This window comes from Sciurus carolinensis, chromosome 17 (genome assembly GCF_902686445.1).
Source record: "Sciurus carolinensis chromosome 17, mSciCar1.2, whole genome shotgun sequence".
NCBI lineage: Eukaryota > Metazoa > Chordata > Mammalia > Rodentia > Sciuridae > Sciurus > Sciurus carolinensis.
Genome location: NC_062229.1, coordinates 10,154,909 through 10,168,130, shown reverse-complemented (window position 1 = coordinate 10,168,130; position 13,222 = coordinate 10,154,909). Strand labels below are relative to the sequence as shown.

The following is a 13,222-nucleotide window of genomic DNA, read 5'->3' as shown; positions in this document are numbered from 1 at the left end:
TTCTGAAGCTGTGTGTGTGTGTGTGTGTGTGTGTGTGTGTGTGTAAGAAAGAGAAAGGAGAGCATGTGAAGGCAGTTATTAATATCAAGAAATTAAATCTGAAGATAACTCAAATCATGATAAAATGTTACATATGAAGTACATGCTATTAAATATTTGCTTTTCAGTTAAATATTAATTTGCTGTTTATTCATCTATTTGGGATTAGAAAAGAAAGTAGAATGAATCAGACATCACTCTCCTCTGCTCATATATAAATACATGACTAATGTAACTCCACATCATGTTCACCAATGAGAATGGGATCAGAATTATAATGGGTTGCACCCCATGTATGTATAATATTCAAAATACACCCTACATTCATGTATATCTAAAAACAACAAATAAAAGAAAACCTCATTATGAAATCCATCCTCTTGCCCTTTATACATACTTTCAAAACATTTCTGAAGTATATTCAGCAATAATTCTTCCAGGATCACCAATCAAGAAATTTCACCTTGACAAGGGAATAATATTTCCACTAGGCTGCAGAAGAGGACTCACTGCTCTGGAATGAGGTCAGGAATTGAGCACTGGAGTCTCCTGTCTCTGGACATTTGCAATATGCAGCAAGTGTGCATCTCTCCACAGCTAAGTGCAGACTGCATGGGAAGCTAAATATATCACCCATTTCTTCAATAAGCGTGCCCCTAGTCACTTGGAATATAATATATATTTAGTCATAATATTTTTTTCCAAATAGAGAATCCTATCCTTAGCAAACAGGGAGTTTATTGATGAATTCATTGTGAAGAGGCACAGGAATCTGGAATGATGTAAAACTATAACCATCCCTCAGCTTAATTGAAAAGTTTTCTCTACCTCTACACTTCTTTACTTATTTCTTTTTTCTTTTTCATGAACTTAATATATTCGACTGTAATGTTTGAATAATCAAATGTATATTGTGTAAAGCTGAGTTAAAATTCCCTAATGAGCACAAAATAATCAGAAACAGGGACTACTTTATATTTGTTTTCTCTTGAATGATTCTGAAATAGATGACACTGGACACAGGAAAATACCAAGTTCTTTAAGGGTACATTGACTGTACCAATTCTTTTAAACCTATTTTTCTAAGTGTCTATTCCATGCATAAATTAGGTTTTTATTTTTAGGCCTCTTGTGTGCCAAGTAAGGTGTAGGATATAGGAAATAGAGTCTGGAATGTGGGAAGAGAAAATGAAGTAGATTTAGTTATTCCTGTCCAAACACACAGCATATGCATATGTAAAGACAGAGTGAACTAATTACCTTCTCCCAGAATTTTAATTTCCTAAACTGAAAATGTGCAACTGCTCAATAAAAGCTGTGCATTCTGTCTTCTCCCATCCCTGGAAACCACCATTCCACTCTAAAACATGATGAGGAAATAAAGACATCATCCTTGAAGTTAATGTGATAATGAGGCTGGATTTAATATCTAAATGTTTACTTGTGCTGCATTTCCAGAATACATTCCAAATGGATGCCACACACCTGAGATTACACTGTTCTCCTGTGCAACTTCCTCAGGGTATATTTAATGTCCTTGTTATTCAGGCTGTAGATGAAGGGGTTCAGCATGGGGGTGACAACAGTGTACATCACTGAGGCCACTGCACCCTTCCTGGTGAAAGATGACTGATCTGAAGAAAAGTACACTCCAATGGCTGTTCCATAAAATAAGCAAACAACTGAGAGGTGAGACCCACAGGTGGAGAAGGCTTTGTACTTCCCACTTGATGAAGGGATTCTCAGAATGGTGGAAACAATTTTATAATAAGAGAAAAAGATCCCTGAGAGAGGAAGGAAACCATAGAAGGCACCAACAAAACACATGACTGTATTTTTGGTAAGGGTATCAGAACAAGAAAGACTGAGGACCTGAGAGGGGTCACAGAAGAAATTAGCAATTTCAACACTGGAATTGGAATTGGTAAATGGTAATCCCACCAAATTGTGCAGCAGGGATTCCAAAAGGCCCAAGAAAAAAGACACCAAAACCAAGAGGACACAGAGGCGAGGGTTCATGATGAGTTGGTAATGCAGTGGCTGACAGATGGCTACAAAGCGGTCATAGGCCATCACAGTCAGAAACATGTCGTCCATACATCCAAAAATGAGAAAAAGAGACATCTGTGTCAGGCAGCCCACATAGGAGATGGCTCTGCTGTGAGTTTGGATGTTCGCCAGCATCTTTGGGACAGTGGTGCAGATGAAGCAGATGTCAGCCAAGGACAGGTTGGAGAGAAATAAGTACATGGGGGTGTGGAGGTGGGAGTCAGAGCTGACAGTCAGGATGATGAGCAGGTTCCCAAGCACTGTGACCAGGTACATGGACAGGAACAGTCCAAAGAGGATGTGCTGCCGTTCTGGGTCCTCTGACAGTTCCATGAGATAGAATTCTGAGACATGTGTCATATTTGGTGCTTCTATTCTGCTTGGACAACTTTTGAGAAAGAAAACATGATTAGAAAAGGGAACAAATTAATGTCAAGCACTCAAACAATGACACCAATTTCTTTGATTGCAATTGTTTAAAACACTGTGTAAGAACTAGCACCCTATTAGCTGAATACTTACTTAAAGTTTTAGTTCATATGAGAAATCATGTTTCCACCCAGGAAATTTTTAGCTTCTTTACTTTTCATATATCCCTTCCTTATCATTGATTTCCTCACCGAAATTTTAATTGTGTCTTTTAAATTATTCATACACTCATTTTACCTTTAGCTTTAATGGTTCTCACAGTTTGTCAGTGGACACACAAGTACTGGCATCACAGACCACAAATGTGTCCTCTGTGTGACCCACACAGGTCAGTGGTAAAACAGAAATGCTGGAACATACTTTGGAGTTCTATGTTTTATGCATGTAATTTGTATTGAAACCCCAATTAAATGACTAGTGAGGAAGACATGTATTTGCTTTAAAAAAATCAGTTTCCTAATGTCCTGTGATTAACACCTCATTGTTTTTCTGACCTTAAACTCCCCCATACATGGTTGAGGACTGAAGAATGAGGGAAATCCCCAAACCTGTGTGAGTCCTTCCTTCTTACACCATTTAACAGACTTTCACATCAATATCTCTGTACTTGATGCAACTCTCTTACCTCAGCTACTTGAAGGCCATTCAGGGTTATTACTTTTTGAGGAAGCACCATGATATAATTAAAAAAAATTCAAAAGGGAAAATTAGAAGAAATAAGATAAATATGATTGGTCATTTACTCATGTCTAAAATGGAGACAATAATTTCTTAGTTTATGGTATTATCACAACACTGTTATTAAAATCTTTATTATATATTGCAATCTTATAACTGTGAATATTTTAAAACATTTTTATCTTTTCCTACACCAGGGTTGAGACTTAGATTCTTAGAATTTTTGCTAGTACTTACAAAAGACTCCATTAATATTACCTACTACTGCTGTCAAGAAGTCCCACTTTACGTATTAAAAACCAACATTTAGGAATATAGATTACAGAACTGGTAATTTATAGGAATTTGAATTGTCAGCTACAAAATTTCACTTCTTGGTTTCTCTGCAGAAATCTATTCTAATGCTCACCTGCTTTGCAAAAGAAATATTTCTTATGGTTCAGGAGATACATTTTAAATTTTTATTATTCACTTTAGCACTGGGGACAGAAGCTCGAGCCTTGGGCATGCTTTCAATGCCTTCCCACTGAGCTGAAATCCCAGCCCAAAGCGGGTATAATTATTATTAGATATACGCATGTCAGTACTGATTTGTATGTCCATAAGCAGTTTTCCTTAAGACTTACCTAAAAAGTCCCCTGAATTATATGAATTTTGTACAACAGATGTCCTATACCCCTCAACTGGACTGTTACATAGTCATGCATATTTAAGTATACCTGTGAAGTACATGAGCTACTTCAAATGATTTAGATGATGCATATCATATCCTGAGGAGCAGCAAAAATTTTTTTGCAAAAAAACAAACAAACAAACAAACAAACAAAAAACACTGAAGTCCTTCTGTCTCTTTTCATAGCAGAGAAATAAAATTTCCAGGTGATATGGTCATGGAGTTATTTTCATTCCATTAATTGATGCATGCTCCATTTTACTATTACCTATGTTTGGTATCTCTGTAAAAATCAGTTCTAGTCAAATACAACCTATAACTTTTAGGGTATAAAGTAAAATGTGTACAAAGTAAAATAATACTGTTGATGTATGTTTCATAATAATCCTGATGTGAAGATTGACCAAGAAATGTCATCTTGCACAGGGAATAATATTTTAATTTTTATTTCAGTAAAGGACACAGCACCCTGAGACAGGAGTCAGAACATCCACATTACAGTCCTGGCTCTCTGGCCTGCTAATATAAGTGGAATGTGTGCAAAACTGTCCACTTCTCAGGGTGCATACTGCTTAATGCAAATGGAGATGAAAGCACCAACATCTTCCACATACAAAACATATAAGACACAACTGGATCCTAATAAACATTTGGCCATTGTATTCTTTTTCCATGTAAAGAATTCAATCCTTATGGAAATAATGAGTTTATTGATAAAAACATTTGCAATAGGCTGGCAAATACTGAAATACTGTGACTCCAAAGTATGTCAGAAAGTAAAGCTGACTTGGCCACATCTCTTTATTCCTCAACATCACTGCCATCATTTCTGAATAACTGAATAACGTAGATGTTTGTGTGACCACCATACAAACTCAAGCAAGAGCTGTTGTTTCTTGTGTCCTGTTTATTTTGACATTCCTGAAATGGATAAAAGTGCAGAGAGGAGAGTACCAAGCCTGTTGAAACCACACTGATTACAGACAAGCTCTAGAAACAAGGAAGAGTCCATTCAATGTTAAACAGAGATATTTATAATTCGTGAAGATTCCTGTCTCTCAACCAAGGGTCAAGCTCTGGGAATCAGGAAAGAAAGGGGATTAGTCATTCCTCTCCGAACACACGTCATATCTTTATGTAAAGGTAAAATAACATGTACTGTTACAGAAGTTGGAAAACAGTGATTTCAAATGAAAGGATATTTGAGCTGAATGGTATTGATTAATGTAAGCTTAACTGTATCATTACCAACCCTAGGTGTGTTTCACTGTTATTTTATATGTCCATCACACATTAATCAGATAAGGAGCACTACTTTCCATTTTGTACTTACTCAATCCAGTTGCAAAAAAAAGAAATTATCTCAGCAGACAATGTTGAACATGAGAGTACTAACTTGCCCTGAGCCACAGACACTTCTGTTGGAGCGACAGATTCAAAATGAACTTAAATTTAATTGCACTGACAATTTTCATTGCTTCCACAAATCATAAAAATTTAAGTAGATAAAACAAACGTCCAAAACCCAGAGAAACCTGAGCAACATATTTAAACTCCCTCAGTAATTCCCTCAGTAGGAAGAAAACCAGCACTTACTGTATCTCTCCTTTTGTGATTGAGGGGACAGAACACAAGAGTGGACATGGGTATGGAGAGCTGCAAGGAGACCCAGGAGTGGTCAGGAGGGAATCTGTGCTGGGTGATCCTGTGCCTGCTCCTCCAGGGACCTTGCCCGTGACCCTGAGCTGTCCTTGCTGTACGTGGCGTGGCAGATACCAGACACAGCTCTCCACTCTGTTCTGCCAGGACTCACAGTGGAAGAGCGCCTGAGCCAGGGCTCCAGTGGAGGACATGGTGCTCTGAGAGGGGAGTCAGGAAGGAGGGACAGGGATGTGAATTGCCTTCTCGAGTTCTTTAGTGGATCACTTGCCAGGATCCTCCTGGAAGGTGCCTTGTGTCTGTATTCAGTCGACTCATTCAAACTCTCCTCATTTTTCTGACATCTCTACCTAGGCATAGTTATAAAACATTGCTGTCCTCCTTCCTTCCCTGGAAAACGTAGGCACTAGTGCTTTGGGAAAACTCTGAGAGGACATGAAATGAATCAAGCTACGCTGGCCCTGCAGCCCAGAGCCTGGCTTGCAGGAATCCCTGGAACATGGGTGATGATGCCATGGTGACTGGGTCCTTGTCTTCACCGTCATCATCTTCATGATGACTTTGCAGAGTTAGGCAACAGAGTCATGTTGCGATGTGTCCAGCAAGTATGACAAGTGTGGGAGAAAAACAAGGCTTTGAATGAAGTGCCTGGGACCCTGAGAACACAACAGCACACAAACCACACACTCTTCAGAACTGGATTTTTGCCCATCACTGTCCCCCATGTTGCTACCCACTTCCTCAGTCAGTCCTGACAGGGAGGAGACAGTGTTTCTGAGGGGCCTTCCTGCACCCATCTTCTCCCTCATCACTTACTGGTTTAAGCTGCTCCTCTGCTGGGTCATGACCAAGGTGTGCAGATCCATTGCACTTCCCCTTTCTTAAGCTGGCTGAAGGCTCCTGCTGTGTCCTCGGTCTTGGTATAAATACAGTGTCAGACCTGAGCTTCCCCAGCAGACAGCCCTGGGAGGAGGAGACAGAGGCATGGGGCCCACTGGGCGGGAACCTTCAAGCTGAAAGCTCCAGGCACAGCCTCATCACTTACCAGGAGACCTTGGAGGTTCAACACACACAGGCCACAATTAACCAAAATGGTCTAGGTCACCCAAATCTCTAAGGACATTTAATATTAACAGAGGAAGAAAGAAGAGGAAAGGAAGACCCAGCAAAGTTTTGGGCTCATTCTCTACTCAGGAGGATGTTCTGTCTGCTAAGATTTTTCTAATTTTCTAAGATTCACTTATATTTTATTTCCATTTTATTAACATGAAATTTATCTGACATTAATTACCATTTTTATCATTTTAAGTGCACCATCAATTTGTGTGGATTACATTCACCTTGCTCTGCAGCAAGCACCAACGTCCATTTCCAGAAATATTTGTCTTCCCAAACTCAGACTTGGAATCCATTTAAAATACCCATATTACCCTCCAAGTCATGGGGATGACTGTTCTACTTTGAAACATTATGAGTAATTAAAGGTACAAAAATAACGTGAAAAAGGTCCATAGGTTTAGTTTTGATGCCACTCCCAACCTACATACACCCTCAGGATTTTTTCCCATGGTGAAAAACCCAAACTTCTGAGCATTTTTTCCTGGATGATTTCTGTTTTTCATGCCCTTCTCTGCACAACTAGGTTAGAACATCATCTGAACAATGGTGGAAAACTCATAGTATTAGAGGCAACAGTTCTATGATCGTAGTGAAAAGCAGCCTTTTTAAAACTAAAAGAACACATAAAATAAATTTCATTACCTACTTAAGGAAAAATTCATTCAAAGTAAAGGCATTTTAAGCAGCAATATATACTTTATTTTACTTTTAGACAAGGGTAAAATTTCTCTTGGAATAATTGTGAACACCCTATAAGTATGTGGACTGCCTTCCTAAACAAGCAGTCTAAGCTGAAGGTTCATGATCAGCAATCACTGTTATGTGACACGGACCTACTGTGAGTTTATATATATAGTAGGGTTTTCTGATTGCCCTCCTTTGTGACTTAAGTCGGCACCCCATTTTGTTTTTGTTTCTTTAGCAGCATTTATTATGTAAGTCCTGTCCCTAGCATTTGTGAATATCAAGGTTTGAAAAGAAAATGATTTAAATACACCTATTATATGAAATTGTGAATTGTAAGGGTGGAATTATTAATAGACTACATCAATGAATATAAGTCTTGTAACGTGAAAACTGACTTTGAAATGTTTTATACAAGTTTATGCATATACCAGCATTTGCTCCATTTCAATCCCCAGTAACTACCCTCTCCCTCCCATCCCTCCCCTTGAATCTCCTTTCTCTGCTCCACTATTCTCCTTGTTAGTTTCATAAGATCCCCTTTTAGTTTCTTGTTTTGTCCTTGCTAGAACACACAACGGAGACTATTTGAATCTTGACTTTCCTTTTCCATGTTTTTATTAGTGCATTAAAGTTATACACAGGAGTCAGTTCATTTGGATGTATTCATAAATATATATATATATACACATATATAGATATACATATATATGTCAATATGCTATATTTCAGTCCCCAATAGTTCCACTGCTCTTCCTTACTCCTTCTCCTGATCTCTTCCTCTCCTCTGATGTTATCCTTTCTTTTATTTACTGTTTTTTTAATAGGTGCATTTTCATTAGACAGAAAAGTGGAACTCACTGTGATACATCCATCTATACATCCAGAGTTTCAGAACCCAAGTAATAAGGATTACCCTAGTAATCACTTTTTTTTATATTCATGAAATTTTCATCCATGATGTTTCTATAATTGAATGTTATAGGTAATTTTACTTAATAGCATGTCCCTTGTAAACAAGACAGTGATGCAAGAAGGTATTATTTTCCCTTTTATCTGGGTCTTTCAGACAACTCTGGAAAGGAAGAAGATACAGGCATGAATGTTGGAAGGCAGGGTCCCTGTACCTCATGTTCTGCTTCTGTGACCAAAGAAGAGTCTAACAGCATTTTCAGAGAGTGCTTTCTCTGATGCCTCTTCTAGCCAAGTGTAAGCTCTGGGTAGCCTGAAATGAAAGTCTTATCATTCCTTTCTAAATATTTAGTGTTTATTTCATGAGGACAAAAATGAAATATTGCACTAGGGAACCAGCAGAGCCAGAACACATGGTCACAGGATATTTAAGTCAATAATACAATCATTAGTCCTGTGATTATTAACAATATTTCTGATTGTGCCCTTATTTTACATTTTCATCATACAATGCACACCTACTGTCTTTCATACTCAATGCAGTTGTATCAATTACACATCAAACACAGGACAGTGCTGAATCTTAGAGATGCTAACCTGATGTGTGTCTTAGAATAGTAAGTAGACCCAGCAGGGTTGCACATAAAACTGTCATCCTCTGCATTCAATGCAAAGAATATTTTAACCATCTGGAAGGTTTGAGTAGAGGTCCTGAGGTCTCAGATGCAGAGAGGTCTAGGCACACCATATAACCATTTCCAGACTCCTGAGCAGGAATGGAATCAGCCTCTCCTTTATAGTTTCAATGCTCCATTTACAAGAATGGAGGAGGATGCAGAGAGCACAAGGCTTCCTTGGATTGGGAGTCAGAGAGACAGCTCTGTGCTGGATTATTGTGCCTCTACTCCTCCTGTCATCTTTGTATGTCATATGGAGGAATCCTTCCCACAGCAGAGGCCACAAGTGCCTCTCAGTGCTCTCTCCTGTGACCTATTGGGAGCCTCAAAGCCATGGAGAGCAAGGGGTCCCTTCAGGGAAGACAGGGAAGAGATGGTTGGCTGGATTTTCATGGGGAGGACTCAAATCTCAAACCAGTTTTGAGTCTTTTCTACCTCTGTACCTTACTTAATATGCAAATCTGCCCTCTTTTTTTATGTACAATCTTTAAAATTTGGCCAAAAAAGAAGCAGCAACACCACTCCTGCTGTGGAGAAGCCATGAATAATACTTCATGATGTTGTGCTTGCTGTCAACCCTCCTCATTCTTATCATCACCATCACAAACCTTTTGGAGTGCTCACAAACAGGGTAGAGAGACACAAATTTCCCTAAAATGGATGAAATTTAAGGGAAGCAGATCCAGTGTGGGAGGGAATAAAAATTCTCAATGACATTTCCACAACAAAGTACAAAATGTTCACATTCCACATGGTTTAAATCTGGCTTAATGGTGACCTTCCAACATGTTGTTCCAAGTATTATTTTGTTCTGATGGGGAGGAAAAAAACCTTTGACAATCCATCCCTGATACATCCTCTCCCTCAGCAATTTCTGAATTACACTGAACCTCTGCAGAATCATGACCAAGGACTAAGAATAAACACCAGTCCCTCCACCCAGTGCCTAAAGAAAGCTCAGGCTGTGTCCTTAGGACTGAGATGAATACAGTGAAGGTTATGAGATGGAGTCAATCATAGGAGAGGAGACAGATGCATGGTCCTGTGGACTTGAACCACCAGACTGGGCACTGACTATTGTAAGAGCTTGGATGTTCCCTGCACAGAGCTCATAATTAGCCCAAATGTTCCCTGTTATCTCAATTAATGGAGGACAAAGAAAAGACAAGATGACCACAGAGCATTTTGGCTCTTCTAGTAGGAAGCAAGAATCATGTGTACTCTTTACTTCTTTCTTGGTTTATTGGTACACGTGATTTGTATAGAACAGTGGATTTCATACCTTAATGCGTAAAACTTAATTGCCTCAATACTGCTCCCCATCATCTCCCTTTATCCTCATTTGACACACCTCCCCTGATCCTGTTCAACTACCCTAATGCTTTTCCTTCTTCTTTCATGACATCCTTACTTAATCTTTTGCCCTCTTGCTTCCACATATGAGAGAAATCCTACAATGCTGGTCTTTCTGTGTCTGACTGACATTTTTGCTTAACATGATACTATCTAGTTCCATCAATTTTCCTGCAAATGACATAATTTTGTTCTTCTTTATGACTGAATTATACTTCATTGTGTGTGCATATGTATCACTATTTATGTGTACATGAGTTAGTATATCATGTTGTCCATATCCATTCATGCATTGAGGGATATCTAGGCTTCATCCACAACTTGGATATTATGAATTGTGTTACAAATATTCACTTCTGTCATATATTCAATTTTTAAATATCACTTTCATTTGATTTTCATTCCTAATTTTGTTAAAAAAATAATGAATGAAAAAACCTTACCACTTTTACTATTTTTAAGTGCACCTTTCTGTGACAATACATTTGTGTTGTTTTGGAATCATTACCCTCATGCATTTGCATTAAATTTTCCTCTTCCGTATCTGAAATTTTGTGCACATTTAAAAATGTCTTCATTTTTCCATCTCTCATCAGTTTCCAAGCCCACTCTAATACAATGAAGAATGAAAGCACAGAAAATGCAAAAAAACAGGTGGACACAACTCTGTAAGTTTGGTGTGACAGAGTTCTCCAAGGTACCTTTCAAATGGACACTATGGGTACTGAGAACAGGCAGTTCTGCTGTGCAGCCTCCTCAGGGCACATCTCCTGTCCCTGTTCCTCAGGCTATAGATGAAGGGGTTCAGCACAGGGCTGACCACAGTGACCATCACTGAAGCTACTGCACTGTCTCTGGGAGAATGTGACATGGCTGAACCAAAGTACCCTCCAAGGCCTGTTCCTTAAAATAGACAGACACCTGCCAGGTGAGACCCATAGGTGGAGGAGGCTTTGTAATTCCCACTTAAGGATGGGACTTTCAGAATAAGGGAAACAATCTTACAGTAAGAGAAAAGAATCCCTGAGATGGGAAGAATACCAAATATGGCACCAAGAATAAATAACTATGATATTGGTGAAGGTATGAGAAGAGGCAAGGTTAATAAATTGAGAAAGGTAACAAAAGAAATTCAAAACGTCCACATCTTTAAAGTTGGTAAATTGTAACAGAATCAAGTTGTGCATCTGGGAGTTCAAATGCTAAATAAAAAAGACACCAATTCTAAGAAGCCACAGAGATGAGGGCTTGTGATGACTGAGTGATATGGTGGGTGACAGGTGACCATAAACCTTTCATAAGCCATCACAGTCAGAAGCATGCAATCCATACAGACAAAAATGATCAAAAGAGACATCTGAGTCAGGCAGCCCATGTAGGAGATGACTCTGCTGATAGTTTAGATGTTCAGAAGCATCCTTGGGACTGTGGTGGAAATGAAACCCACGTCAGCCAAGGACAGGTTGGAGAGGAAGAAGTACATGGGGCTGTGGAGGTGGGAGTCAGAGCTGACAGCCAGCATGATGAGCAGGTTCCCAAGCTCTGTGACCAGGTACATGGACAGGAACAGTCCAAAGAGGATGGGTTGCAGGTCTGGATCCTCTGAGTGGCCCCTGAGTTGGAATTCTGTGACACCTGTTTGATTGTGTTGTTCAGTATTGCTTGTACACATTTTAGGGAATAAAAGGCTTAGAATAAGGTAACTCAAAATCAGGTACGCAGCACAGTTGAAGGGTTCACACCTGAATTCAATACATTTGCAGCACTTTTTCTTAGTGTGACAAACCCAATCCTAGATCTCTTGAATGATTGGCTTCTGTGTTACTCTCTTCCTTGGAAACACACGTCCTTTAGAGTCACTGAAATGAGCAGTGTTAGACCAAGAACATCACACTAACAAGGCCATGCTCTCGGCAAAGTACAGCACTGTCTTCAAAGGCAGCAGAGAATAAGAAACATCCTTACCATTTAAAAAATACAATATCATTAATGGAAATTAAGGAGTTGTTAAATATACTCAATTTTATTCTCAGACATTGGCACAAACGTTCTTCATTAAAATATTTATAAGTACTGTGCTAGAGCCAGCAATCCATTATTTTGAACACTGTTAAATATGACAATTTATAGAGGCAATGAATTTCTCCTAAAGAGTATTGTCTCTTCTTCTACTAAGTTGTAAACTTATATGTAAAATTTTACTTATTTCACATCATTTTTATTCACATTTTTGGAGCACAGCATAGTATTTCCCTCCATGCACACAGTGCACATTGATCCTCATCCAACCATCATCCTGGTCTCCCTGTGCCCAGGCATCCTCCCCAGTGCCTAGCAATCACTACTGCACATGCAGGTTGACTTTGGTCATCTTCCAAATATGAGAGTGATTATGCAGTACTAGTCTTGCTGTGTCTGATTTTGGTTTTTTTTATTTTTTATTTTTTTATTTTTTGAAATACCCATTTTCATTTTGCTTCTGTTGTTCATTGTGGTAAAATATACCCAAAGTGTGCTTTCCACCATTTTCAGTGAGCACAGTTCCATGACGTTCTTACATTGTGGTACAATCTGCCATGCCACCAGTCCCCAGAAATCTTTCATCCTCTTGCACTGAAAAGTTGCACTGCATTCAAAATCTCCCCATTCCTTTCCCCCCTGACCTGGGTATCTCCCTCCTAGTGTGAAACATGATGAAGAAATTAAAGATATCAGGCTACAAAAATATCCTGAATATAGATATATATGTGTAAATGTGAATGCCTCTGTGTGTGTTACTTTCTATCCTTGTGACAAAATACTCCAGAAGAACAATTCAAAAGTTTGAAAGGAGGAAGTATTTCTTTTGGCTCACAGATTGAGAGATTTCAACGCATGATCAGCAGCCCTGTGGTGAGGCAGAACACCAGGCTGAGGAGGCATGATGAGGAAATCTGCTCCCTCATGACAT

At 39.0% G+C, this 13,222-nt stretch overlaps 1 protein-coding gene across 1 annotated transcript; it reads right to left on the bottom strand.

Moving 5' to 3' along the window:
* Positions 1–1,530: 1,530 nt before the first annotated feature.
* On the bottom strand, positions 1,531–6,393 carry LOC124968008 (olfactory receptor 18-like). Its single transcript, XM_047530416.1, has 2 exons — positions 6,344–6,393; positions 1,531–2,476 (listed from the first exon to the last, which is right to left on the bottom strand). The coding sequence occupies exons 1-2, from the start codon at positions 6,391–6,393 to the stop codon at positions 1,531–1,533; spliced, it is 996 nt and encodes a 331-aa protein (XP_047386372.1).
* Positions 6,394–13,222: the final 6,829 nt, after the last annotated feature.